General features: G+C 43.7%; 1 protein-coding gene across 2 annotated transcripts in view; it reads right to left on the bottom strand.

Moving 5' to 3' along the window:
- plxna4 (plexin A4) overlaps positions 1–13,365 on the bottom strand; it is a 217,180-nt gene that overhangs the window by 188,467 nt on the left and 15,348 nt on the right. For both annotated transcript variants that reach the window (XM_020092318.2, XM_020092317.2), the window contains exon 2: positions 1,242–2,589. In XM_020092318.2, coding sequence (XP_019947877.1) covers positions 1,242–2,486 — 1,245 coding nt within the window. In that variant the 5' untranslated portion in view covers positions 2,487–2,589. The remainder of the gene's footprint in view (positions 1–1,241; positions 2,590–13,365) is intronic.

Here is a 13,365-nt window from a genome sequence, read left to right as displayed (position 1 = left end):
CTAAATCTATCCCCTGCAGAGTCCACCGTCACTTGTTCAGCAGGGTCTAATTTATGCAGCGGTGGTGGTGATACTGTGGCTCATGCTGAAATGGCATCATTCCTCAGCACTAACCCCTGCGTGCTCCCTCACACTTCCTCGCCCCGCTGACAGTTCCACCCCAGGCATGATTTATCAGGCCCTCGAGCAGCAGACAAAGGCGCCGCGGCACGTGTACGCCGCCAGAGATGGATTAACAGATAAACACAGTGATTCCACAGTGTCTTGAGAGTGCATGGCTAAGGTCAAAGAAATATGGACTAGGCTGTGAGAAGATCAAATTTATGTTTCTGAAATGTGACCATGACCGACTTAACATCTTATTACAAGTACTTGTAGCTGAATGTAAGCTCCTGTGGATAACTGAGAGATTTCATTTTTATATACCTTGGTATAGTACTCTTACGCTACAAATCATATCAAGGTTGAATAAAAGATATTTGGGGATTTAGTAGAGTTATTCAACACCTGAAACAACCTGAAAGCTTCCAATTAGACCTGATCAAGGAAATTTTCTATTTCTTGAGGTTTGAAGCTTTTATTAATGACGTAGTGTGAGATCAAGAAAAAAAAAAAACATGCCTGGAACAGCTATGGGCACTTGTGATGTGGTGTAAACATGTGCCACCCAATTTAACCTTGTTTTTTATGTGCATAAAGTGAGAAATGAAATGAAGTGAATCACTGAATTCGTAATGCTGTTATGGAGAATGGAGTTATGGTAATTTGGCTGAGCATTCGGCTACATTGTTTAAAGGGTGAGTGGATTAAAAGAGGCAGTGGATGGTTAACATCCCATCGTTATGGGATGGAGCGTAAAACCCACCCAAGAGCAGTGAACACAAAGGCCTCCTGCAGTGCAGCCAAGCTCATTATAGTAACATGGGGTTAAGCCTTCACTTCTGATTTTCCTCCAGAGATGCTCACTTGTAACGTCCTTCAATTACTAATTATTGAACAATAAAATTCACTCCTCTAGAATAAACTTCCTTAATGAGTGTGTTAGTCCAGCTCTACTTATAGCCGACATGCTCGCCACCTGCTGTTCTGGGTGTTAGTAGTAGTAGTAGTACATATAACAACATCTGCAGTGTTTCCCTTCCTTAACTGTACTTTTTTTTAATGCCCCAGTGTTCTCATTATTAAATATGTGTACTATAAAACTCAAAAAAAAAGTGTGTGTGCATGATAGTATTACTCACCGCACTGCTGCAGGGGATATCTTTGACTTTGAGCCAAGCCAGGTCCAGCGTGCCCTCCCCCCTGTAGCAGGACTGCAGCCTCTCCTTGATTTTCTCGTTGATCTTCCGCAGTGAGAAAACACACAGGGCTGAGTCCTGGGAGGCCTGACGAGGACGTCTCTTCTGGCCTTTTGAGAAGACGGCGAACAACACGTCATCATCTGGTGCCACATCTAGTGAGCGTGCCAGAATAGCACCAGCTTTGGACAGGTAGGCAGCCTCGAGTAATCGGTACTCCACGTTGCCACTTATGCATCCTATAGGCACTTCCACATAGGAGTTGAAGGCGGTGTCTGCCTTACAAAGGCGGACTATCTTGGAAGTGTAGACCTGCTCCCGACCTGTGGAGGAGGATCCAGTAGTCGGCCCACCCCCCATTTCAGGCTGCAGAGTCAGAAAGTACACAAAGTTCCCACTGGCAAAGCCATAAATGTAGTATATGTCAAAGTCTGGGATGACAGTGAAGGTGTCTGAAGGGATCTTGATCATAGAGGCCACAAACTCATCATGGAAAACATATGCAAACATCCCGTCCTCCTCTGAGTTTTTTGCCAACTTGCGGCTAGAGATGGTGGGGAAATATTCTGGCTTGCCATCCACTGCTGTGGCTACAAACAGCATGTCCGGAGAGGCATTGCCATATGAAACGATGACGCCAAACACTGAGCCACTCTCATTGACACCGGAGAGATAGTGCTCCTTCTTGTGGAAGGGCTCCCCTAGTTTAAAGAGGTCATCTAAACGGAGGAGTTTGCAGATGCCCTGGTAGAGGCTGCCACATGCCAGCAGCCGGTTCTCCCGGTAGTCCATGAGAAGCATTTTGTTGACATTGTTGGTGAGTGTCAGTGGCTCACTGCATGGCTGGACGATACGTGGTGGGTAGCACTTGCGGTTGTCTTCATCTGGACCGGTCTCGTGGGACACCTGGACATCCAGGCCCGGGGACAGTTTATAAATGCGATTGACAGCACCCAAATAAACATTGCCATTGCGATAGTCCACCGCAAGATGGTTGAATGTCCACTCAGGGTTCTCTGCACGGAAGGATGCATACTCCTCCTCCTGAAGGGACACTGTGATCACCTGGGAGCCAGCACTGTGGGCCTGTGGGGCTTGCACCACTGTTTGAGATGTCACATGAAGTGTCAGACTAGACAGGAAGCAGCATAAAGAAAAGCAGGCCCATGTCCTGGTGAGGGGTGTCATGGCTGTGCTGGTGTTGGGAGCGGTGAGGAGAGGGAAGGAGGCACAGACCAATACTGTAGCCAATCAGGATCAAGCCTCTCTTGAGATGGAGGGCATCATGTGCCTGAGGACAGAAGAAACAAACAAGTGAGTCAAAAAAAACAATGCACATTTATGTAACAGTCGCAGAGTATTCATAAACATACATCATGAATACAAAGACATACATGATCTCTGTTCTAATCTCGCAGAGGTTAGAGCAAAGCATCATTTGAAAGAATAATGAGGATTATAGGTGAATTGGCTGCACACTTGAGACTCCAGCTCAGTCTATAATTGGAGAGGAAATGGGCTAGACCAAAGAGGAATGAGGCTGAAGCACAGTAGAGAGTCAAAGGACAGCGTGAAGCTTCAACCAGTAGGATCAGCGCATGGATTGAGGAAGGTGACAGAAGAGGCGGAGTGATGCATTGCCTCAGAGGAGGTGATCAGGCTGGCTCTGCACCATCTCTCTGCATGGACCCCTGCCCCTCTCCACCCCTTCTTGTATTTCTGCTCCAGCAACTATGCACCTAATTGATTCTCCCCTTGGAGTAGCAATTTGCATGCTTTGGCTATTTCTCTCTTTTCTCCCAATAGGGCCGCTCACCTGCTGACAATGCTAGCAGAGAGAAAAGGACCTTTCTCCCTTTAAATATAGCCACACAGACACACTCACAAAGTAGTCGGTTCGTAGGCAGAAGAGGAACAATTAGGGAGAAAGTGCAAGTGCTTGCAGAATTGCATTTCCCTGTAGTCCTCAGGTCATTTGCAAAGTCTCAACAATGCACATACAGCCATAACAGCCAGGTGCACACACCAACACACAAAACATACATTAGATCTATACTTTCAAAGCCTGGCACAGAGCATACAAATCATGCAAGCGCAGATTATCAAGAGGAAATGACAGCATTTTCTGTAAACATGGTGGTCCCCTGTGTGTGTCGCCTGCTCATTAGGCTTCTCCAGTAGAAAGCTGTGTATTACAAGGAGTAGTGTTCACCTGCGTAGTATCCAGGTTCTGGTTTTAAACATAAAGATAAAAGTACTGCAACCCTTATCCAAATCATATTTACTACCATGTAGTCAACCCATACAATGCTAAGATATGAAAATACCAGATATAATGATAATTATTACAAATATCAATGTAGAAATTATTAAACAGATTTAAACGTCAGATATTAACAAAATTAAAACGTTTTTTTTGTGCAGAGTCCTTATAATAGAGCAATGTGTAAAGAATAGTGATAATCTTTTCTTTTAAATTCAACAGTCTGTTGTTTTGTCTGAGAGGTGCAGGGTGAAGAAAGAAAAACACTCAAAGCTGCAGTTCCATCTGCAGAAATAGACAGTTTTATTGAACAATGTGATGGTGTATATTTGTTTTTGACATTAAAAGGATGGCTTAAATATTTTATGTAAAAGCCAAGAAACATTTGTATGTCAAAATACATTTTGGCGGAGCATTACCATATTCATTTTACTGACTCTAAAAGATAAGTTGTTTTTACAGTGATCACTATGAACGCTTGTAGCCTTGAGAGGTGGCACAACCTGACATTATCCTGCTGCAGATCTCATCTCAGGTTCATAACCGAGCAATCACAAGTTGAGGTGATGTCAAACGCAACCTCACTGCAATCTTACCAATCTCCCCTCCATCTCCTGAAAGAACAGAGCCTCTCCGCACATGATAAGAGGACCAGAGAGGATGATGGGAAGGATAAAAAAAAAAAAAAAACTGATGTGGATATAGACAAGGTGGTGTGTACTCAGATATGTGTGTTTTATTCAAGTGTGTGTCAAGCAGCATTTTCTTTTACCACAGCTATCATAAGAATATAGTGAAAAAAAGGTAACGGACACAAAATAAATTGATTACTATGAATTTAGTGACACACAAAAAAGAATAAGTAACTAAACCACCAAAAAATGATGTTGCAATATGAGAGTCGTGTCAAATATAGTATGTTTTACATGGTGAATGATGTTTCTGTGTCCAGCCACTAAAGAGAGAGCGAGTGTAACAGAGATTGTGAGGCAGAGAGAGAGAATTAGAGAAAGAACTGCTGCTGCTACCTGAGGAGTAATGACAGGGCAGTGAGCCCATAATGTTCCTCTAAAAATAAAATGGGGACTGCATATTAATCTCACACAGGGAACAGCAGTGGAGCTCCCACCTCTCACTTAACTAGCGGGAGGAACGGCCTTAACAAAGTGTTCCTCTGAAACTCCCAGACAACTTTATTCAGCAGGTATTATTCATAGAAAAAGAGACAGAGAGGAAGGAGGTCAGATGATATGAGAGTAAGAGGGAGAAGGAAGGTGTGAGATATAGAGAGAGAGACACAGGGAGAGTGTGTTCTATCACCTTCACATCGACCTATATCCTCATGAATATGATGAACGCGAGCACATGATAAAAACGCACTGACATCCAAAAACAAAACAAATAACACAAGGAGAGAAAAGCCCTCAGAAGTCTCCCTTGAGAAATAAATGAGAGTTTTGCAAACATGAAACACTGAAACCCTGAAAAGAAAAAAAAAACATCCTCATCAGAAACACCCTGCGATGGCAGCGTGTCTGACACATGAATGTGTCGGTGAAATGCAATTATCCTCCCTGACGGGGGGGCCTGCTCGTTTAGTTGCTGTTTGCCTTTGCCCACTGATCATCAAGCGCCATTAATTAAAGCTTGCTATGGTTCTGTGGATTTATACATAAGACACACACACACACACACAGCCTTGTACACTTATCTTTGCAGGGCCCCATGAAGCAGTTCCTCGCCTCTTACCCTCAAAAAGCCATTTCAATTTGTGGGGTCTAGTATTTTGGTCCCCACTGGACTGATGATTCTAGCATATTTAGTTTATCTTTATCCTGTTATGTGAAATTAGAATAAACCCTTGTCATCTGCTTCTCTTACATATGCAAATCAAAAAGAGGTGATACTGGTAAAAATAAAGACAAAAGAGTTCTTCCGTCTTATTCGTGCTTGGTTTGATAAATAGTTTTGATAAAATGTTGACAGACAAGAGAAAGTTTGTAACATTCACAAACTGGCCTGCACGTACAGTGGATCTGTGTGTGTGTGTGTGTGTGTGTGTGTGTGTGTGTGTGTGTGTGTGTGTGTGTGTGTGTGTGTGTGTGTGTCCTCTGACCTCTGAGATGACAGATATACTTTAATGAAACACATACACAATCACATATTCACAGCCCTATAGACATCAGAGAGTGCTAATGAATTCATGATTAGCACCACACTTGCTTCACATCACTGGAACTGTGGGCAAAAGCACCAGTGTGTGTGTGTGTGTTTGTGTATTATCTCCATCTGTGAGAATGAGTCACTGACTATTACCTCAGCGTTTAGGAAATAATTGGGATGTTTTCTGTTTTCCTGTTTGGTTTTTTTCTTTAAGGGCTGTCAGCAGCCAGCCAGGAAACTGAGACTGTGAAACTGAATTTATATTTATAAATTTGTGACTCCCCCAAATAGAGAGGAGAGGAGAAGAGAGGGGACATGATGAAGAGAAGAAGAGATGAGAGGAGAAGATGAGGAGAGGGGAAAGATGGTAAGGGAGGAAGAGATGCAGTAGAGGAAGAGAAAAAGGAGAGGAGGAAGAAGAGGAGGAGGAGAAGAGAAAAAGAGGTAGAGGAGAGGAGACAAAGAGGAAGAGGAGAGGACAAGAGAGGGAAAGAGGGGAGGAGGAACGAGAGGAAGAAGACAGGAGAGAAAGAGGAAATGAAGAAAAGAGGAAGGGGACTAGAAAGAGGAGAGCAGAGATGAAAAAAGGAGAGGAGGAAGGAGAGGGAGAAGAGAGGAGAGAAAGAGGAAGGGGACGAGAAAGAGGAGAGCAGAGAAGACAAGAAAAGAGGAAGAGGACAAGAAGACCATGATAGAGGAGAGAAGGGAAGAGATAGATTAGTTCCTGTCTGAGCTCCATCAGGTGATGTGGCTTCACACCAGTCATGTGATGGCACATGGATAAACTGCACCCCCCCCCCCCCCCATAAAGCAGATCACAGTTTTTCTGTTGCGTCTCTCACACATGTATTAATCCGGCTGTCAGAGTCACTGCTCAAAACCTCAGACACAAACATCCAGTCAAGTTCAAAGATCAGCGACTCTAAATTGCCTCGTTCTCAGCTAAAGTATTTTGATGCTGCAAAGCTAATTTCAGGGACAGCAGTATTAGGCGAAGCTATTATGGATATGTCAGGAGCCATTTTGCTTTGGCTATGATTGTGTAACGAAGAGCCAAGGCAAGACACAACAATCGGAGGAGACAATGAACGGCGAGCCTCGACAAAGTAATCTTTATTTATAGTGTTGAAGGAATGACTTGCAAACGAAGAAACTGTCAAAGTCCTTGGTAAACAGCTTAACTCCTCACTGTGCGGAAAAATATTCAAAAATAACTATCACATTCATAAAACACTACGAGTCAAATGGGATTAGGAGATTATGAGTGAGTAAGAAGTAGAGTAATTACACATAATCCTTTATATTCATAAAGAAATAAATAAGGCTTTTTCCACACTTATCTGGGGTAATCTGCCACAGCGGGAGAGAGGAGGTGAAAGAATGACAGTCGCTGTGTGGAGGACGACAATTAAGACAACTGCATGAAGACAGAAGCACAATGGTGAGGTGAGATTCAAAAGACAGGACAACGGCTGTGTCTCTATTCAGGGGCCGCGTCCTTCGAAAGCTGCATTTTGAGAACAATTTTGTCACAGTGGAGTCCCAACGGTTGGATCCTTCCCAGCCCAACCTATCCCTGAAGGTTAGCGCCGGCAAAACTTTCTCGTTAAGTCAAACTTCAGCTGTGTTGAGATCAAGAGTCTACACTTGTCTCCAGTTATATTTACAATTTATCTTGAGATTTGGTGGACTACACAATAATAACCAGTCACGACTAAAGATTAACAAACTTTTGCTTAAAGAGCTTGTAAGAGGAGGTTGGATTTTTCATTTGTTTCTAAAAAATATTTTATCTTATCTGTTAAAATACACTGATAAATGAAATCATTGGTCGGTGCACCTGGCTGTCACTGACCTGCCTGCGTGCACCTCACAAGCCACACACACACACACACACACACAGCTGAAGCAGAGACGAAGTTAGCAAGTGAGTCACGGAAAAGTCAACTTCCAGCAGTTGTGTTTTGGCATGCATTCTGAATGCCTCGTGATACAGTGTACTATCGTTGTAGTATGTGAATGAGTAGTAGCCGTATACCGTTGATACCACAGAGAGCAAAAAACAAGTGAGTGAGGGAGCCAGCGAAAGGCAGAAGATGGACAGAGAGAGGGAGAGAGAGAGAGAGAGAGATGAAGAAAGAGAAAACAAGCAGTCAGATATGTGTGTGTCCCAGATCAGTGGATGTACTGAGAGGATTGGTGAATCCCCCCCTCCTCCCAAAAACCTCCTCCCACCCTCGTCCCCTGCTGAGCTCTGGCACTGATCAGAGGAATAAGCGTCACTCTGCATCGCAGCCACACACTGGGACTGGAGGAAAACAGTGTCCCTGCACTCAGCCAGCATAATCACAAATGCAAGCACACACACACACACACACACACACACACACACACACACACACACACACACACACACACACACACACACACACACACACACACACACACACACACACACACACACACACACACACACACACACACACACACACACACACACACACCATGCAAACCACAACAAAGCAAAACACACTCCACTGTGACACCCCGGCATAAAACACACTCAAAACGCCACAAGCATACAGAGCAGGAATGTCCCGGAGCACACACACAAACTGGCATTATACCTTGGAGCGGTCCACATTATGCCCCCCCCCTTCCACTGCCACAACACTGGTAGAAACCAAATTAAACTACGAAAGTAAACTGAGGATTTTGCAGCTTGCTCTAGGCTTTGTTTCCGCACTTTCCGCTGCAGCAAAATAAATGTACCGGAAACCTGACACTTTGTAAAATGCACACATTGGGGAAATATTAACCGAATTAACCAACTTGAGCAGGATTAGGTGGGTGAGGTTATAAATGTCAGTTTTGATCAAAGTTCGGTTGAAGAAGAGCTGCTAAAGTGATATGATATGATTCACCTCTAATGGGACGCAGTGGCGTTAAACACAGTTTGTTTCAAGCGGTGGTGCTCCTTCTATAATTTAAAGCAGCACAGCATATTCTCGAATTGCAAGCACCTTGTCAAATTGTCAGACGAAAAACTGAAGTGTCACCAAACATTTGATTTGCAGCAGTTCTGTGCAACGTGTGGCTCGTCGTCCTCCATTAAAATCTGTGACTCATCCGGAAACGTCGCCAACTCATCAGAGACTTGGCCACGATTTGTGACACGTGGCCATCGGGTGATATTTGATCTTCATCTAACAGCGGAGTGCAGACCAACACAAAGTGCGCAGGCTAAAAACACAATTTTTGTTGCAAACTGTTAAGATGTGCTGAGTCTGCAGAATTTTAGCATCACCGTCATCAATCCAAGGATCCAACCTTTATGGCCACAATTTATCATCTTCCACTAAATACTTCCAGCATAATAATGTGGAAAAAAGCATTAAGTCATCTCATTGTGTTTTCAATCAGTCTCCCCCCCCGATCCTCATCCACCTTTGGCATGTGGTAAGACAGGAGATTGATAGCATGCATAGTGCAGCTGACAAATCTACAGAAATTATGTGACGCATGGACTCAAAAGCTTCACAGAAGGTTTCCAACATCTTGCGAAATCTAGAGCACGAGGAACTAAGGCTGTTTAGAGTGCAAAGGGAGGCACTATAGGTTTTACTGTTTATATGATGTTCCCTTTAAAGTGCTAGGTGAGTGTATTATTTTCCCTTTTCATGGTGGGTATTTGTAAAATAAGCAATTGCAAACAGTTGATTTCATTGTTAAATAATAAACATAGGAAACTTAACAAGTGCCAAAAGTAACGAAGCAGCCCTTTCATTTACACACACAGACCTGTGAACAAACAGACAAAAAGTAATCAGGTTTAACACACCTATCCGCCTCAGCTAACCCCTGCTGGTACACAAAACAGATGGTGCACTCGTCTCTGTTAGGAAAGACAGCAGTAGAGAAGAAAAAGGAAGGACAGAGAGAGGATAGAGAGAGAGAAGGCGGGGTGTCCTTGGTGTTTACATCAAGTCGTGGATTAGCAGCATGGATTACTGTCACCAGATACCCTGTCTAGATCAGGGTTAGGAGGTCTAATCCACCGCAGAGCTGTTGATATTACAAAGAAAGCCTGAGGATTGTACTGTCAACTGGGCCCATATCATATGAATGAAAACACACTAACTGAGAGACATTACGTTCTACAAACCCAGTGTTTACAAGCATCATCACGCTGCAAATAACATTTTATTTTTTAAGCTACAACCAAATTTTTAAATCTGTACCTGATATTTTCAAGGCAAATTGGTTTATACCACACACATGAATTCACTGTGTTGCGGAGGAATTAGGTCCAAATACATGTGCTACCTATGACTGTACTGCATAAGTGGCTTTCAAATGGAGGCGATATATTCACAGAACAGAATGATGATGTTCACGACTCTCAAATACCCCAGGTTATGTTAAATGGCAACATTTACGACGATTCTTTGCCAACGCTTTAAATTCTTCCTACAAGAACCTGGCATTGGCGGTAGCAGCGTGATTAAGGGTTGAAGGTTTTCCTCAGTGGGGAAAACAGATAAGAGTGTCTTTGGCTTGGCCGGGTGCCTCGCCAAACACAACATCCGTGTTCAGAAGGTAGGAAGCCAGAAAGGGAGAATATCCTTGTTTCAGCATGAGAGGCGATCCCTGCATCTACTGTAGTCCAGGATTCCTGAGAGGGACGGGGTGCGATGGTGGGTGGGATAGCTTCCTTTAGCACGAGACGAAAGGAAGAGCAAGTGACTCCAAGTGAATCAGATGCTTGTCCAGTCAAACGCACAACAGAAGCAGGAGACAGCAGTAAAAAAAGGGGGGTAAAATACAAAACAAACAGTACATGTCCTGAAAAGACACTGGATGACAGAATCATAGAAGTGCATAGTGAATCACTGATCCAGTATAAATGTGTCAAGAATAAACCCATTTTCTGTGTCACATCTATTCTGACTTTCCTGCGAGCTTGCCGTCTATCTTTTCGTCTCTCCTCTTCACTCTCCTGTCGTGTGTCAGAGCATTTCAAAGAAGGGGTCTAGGCAATGATCCAACTGGACAACCCCACTGGATTTTAGAGAAATAGCTGACATCTGCCCGTCCCCTCTTCTCACTCAATCTCTTTCATTTTTCGCCACTTCCTCTCACACATCTGAGACTCGCTAATCCTCCTCGCTAAAAGAGGAGGTTGAAACGCACTCATTTTTCTAAACACACACGCAGAGTCAAGTCCCTCTAGAATGTTTTCGATACAGAAATAATAATCTCTCCATTGTGTCTTTGGCTGGTGCTGGAACCGCTCTGCAAAGAGAGTGGGGGACAACAGAGCCCTTGAGGGAGTACAGCACTCAAATAGTCCTTGTAGTTTCCAAGTAAGGTCAAAGCGCACACTGAAAACCAACACCAACACACACACACACACACACACACACACACACACACACACACTCATTCAGTGCAGTGAGTGCTGATGCAGGATGAGATATAGGTGAGTTATCATCAGTGCACATCAACAGGCTCTAATGACATTAGGAGGACTGTTGAGGAGCCAACCAGCCTGCCGTCAGCGCATCACTCTGATTGGCATCTGATTCTGTCAGACATCCTGAATGGGCGGGGCCTCTGAGTTTGACGCAGACCACCGAGCAGTGATTGGACAGGGCCATTTACAGGGGGAACTTGATGAAGCTCTGGATTCAATTAGGATGGAGTCCAGACTGTTTATGAGGAATGATGAAATGATAATGAGTTTTACTCACATGTATTAATTAATGGTGTAAAATGTAAATAGCAAGCAAATGCATAGTTTAAATCAAAAGAAAGTATAAATACAGCATAAGTGAGCAAACATTTCTATGGAAAAATCACTTCTATGCAGTTTTAACCTGGAGCAGGGCGTCGTTACTTCCCTTTAATATACATTTAACAAGCAGCACACATGACATGTGTGTTAACAAAGACGATGTGCTCTCTATCATTCTCCAAACTGCCCTCTAGTTATGGTCCTGTTGTGCCTTAAGCTCGTTTGGAATAAAAACGCAGAGATATTTTGCTGTAATTACGATAAATGCAGCTAAGATTCCTACATAAACGGTGTTGCTAGGCACTGTCTGACAGCTGCTTTCACAGAACAAATTCAAAGCCTCTAGCTCTCTTCTCCTTTTCCTCTCCTCTCCCTCCCTCTCTCCCAATTCCCTTATTCCCCGCGCTCACGGGTAGACAGGAATGCAGGGCCGTGTCGACAAATCAGCACTCGCTTCCATCGGCTGCAGACTGGCACCATCTGAAGTCCCAACACGTCCTCCCCTCTCTTTCTCCATCCATCCATTCTTCCTTCCCTGTACCTGCTCTCCTTCCAGCTCTCCCTTAGCTGTTCATGAGAGTAAAACCTCTCTCTCGTTCCATCCTTCTTTCAACTCCTTCCCTCCGTTCTTTCCTCTGCAGGTCTGGTTTCCAGTATCCCTCTTTCCTCCCCGACACAGTAATTATGAGTTATAGTTTGCTTGAAGCTGGAATGATGGATGTTTTTGCTGCAGAATGAGAAACAAAACACGGCAGTGCTGCGTGTTCTGTGTGTAGACGCCTTGTGTGTTTTGGTTAAAGAGACAGAATGACTTGTCACCTTCAAGGCAGCGTTTTGCTGTGGAGCTGCAGAAGCCTCCTCACTGAGGAGCTGGTGTGTATCTGGATAAGAGCCTGGCTGTTTTATCAGCACGGCTAATATTACCAGCAAATTGTAGCTTATTATAGATTCATGTTCGCTCAGAAAGACGCAGAAACACTAGATTTGTTAGGAAGACTACACAAAAAGTACAAGAGAGATTCTCATGAATCTTAGTGGAAACATGTCGTATGGGTCAAGGATAAACGCATACAATTTTGTTGCAGATCTGGATCAGAGGTGGATCCAGGGATTTGTTTACTCTGGCGAGAAATTGGGCATGTTGATTTCTTAGGGAATAATTCATGATTCTTGATGAAAGAAAAATAGGAGGCTGATATTTAGGAGTGTGTGCAATTTGGTGCAGATCTAAATAAAAACCTGGATTATAGCGAATTTAAATGTGGTTTCATAAGGAAACTGTTGGGCCTACATGACTTTACTGTTAAAGACTTATAACAAATGGACACATACACAGGCATGATGTGACCGCAGAGGTTTTCATCATAGTGTGGCCAGCAGTGTCTCTGAGTTGTTGTAAGAATTGATTTCCAGCAAAGGTGACATCCTTAAAGCTCTTCTTTCATATTGGGTTTTCACTATTCCTCTCTCTTCGCCGCCTCTCTCACCCAGCTATATCCGTGCATTCAGCGCCACTGAATCAGGTAATAAATCAGAGTTGCAACACTTCATTCTGCACACAGCACACTTTAGGCCTCCAATCATAATAAACAGCTTATGTGGGATGGTACAGTGGAGGTAATGTGAATAGGGAGGAGTGAGAAAGTGAGGCCTATTGAAAACATTGCCCAGGGAATTAGGAGATTGGGTGGGGAGAAAAGGGAGGTTGTATGATTAATGTGGGAACTAAAGCTCTGCCACAAGTCCTCCCTCGGAGTTTCCTAAAGATTATGAGACTCCCTTATTTAAGGTGGCTCTTCAAACACAGAGCTGCAGGAGATAACGGTAAAATAACTTTACTAAAT

Source organism: Paralichthys olivaceus, chromosome 23 (genome assembly GCF_024713975.1).
Source record: "Paralichthys olivaceus isolate ysfri-2021 chromosome 23, ASM2471397v2, whole genome shotgun sequence".
NCBI lineage: Eukaryota > Metazoa > Chordata > Actinopteri > Pleuronectiformes > Paralichthyidae > Paralichthys > Paralichthys olivaceus.
Note: the sequence above shows the minus strand (reverse complement) of the source record. Positions and strands in the feature narration are given on the sequence as shown.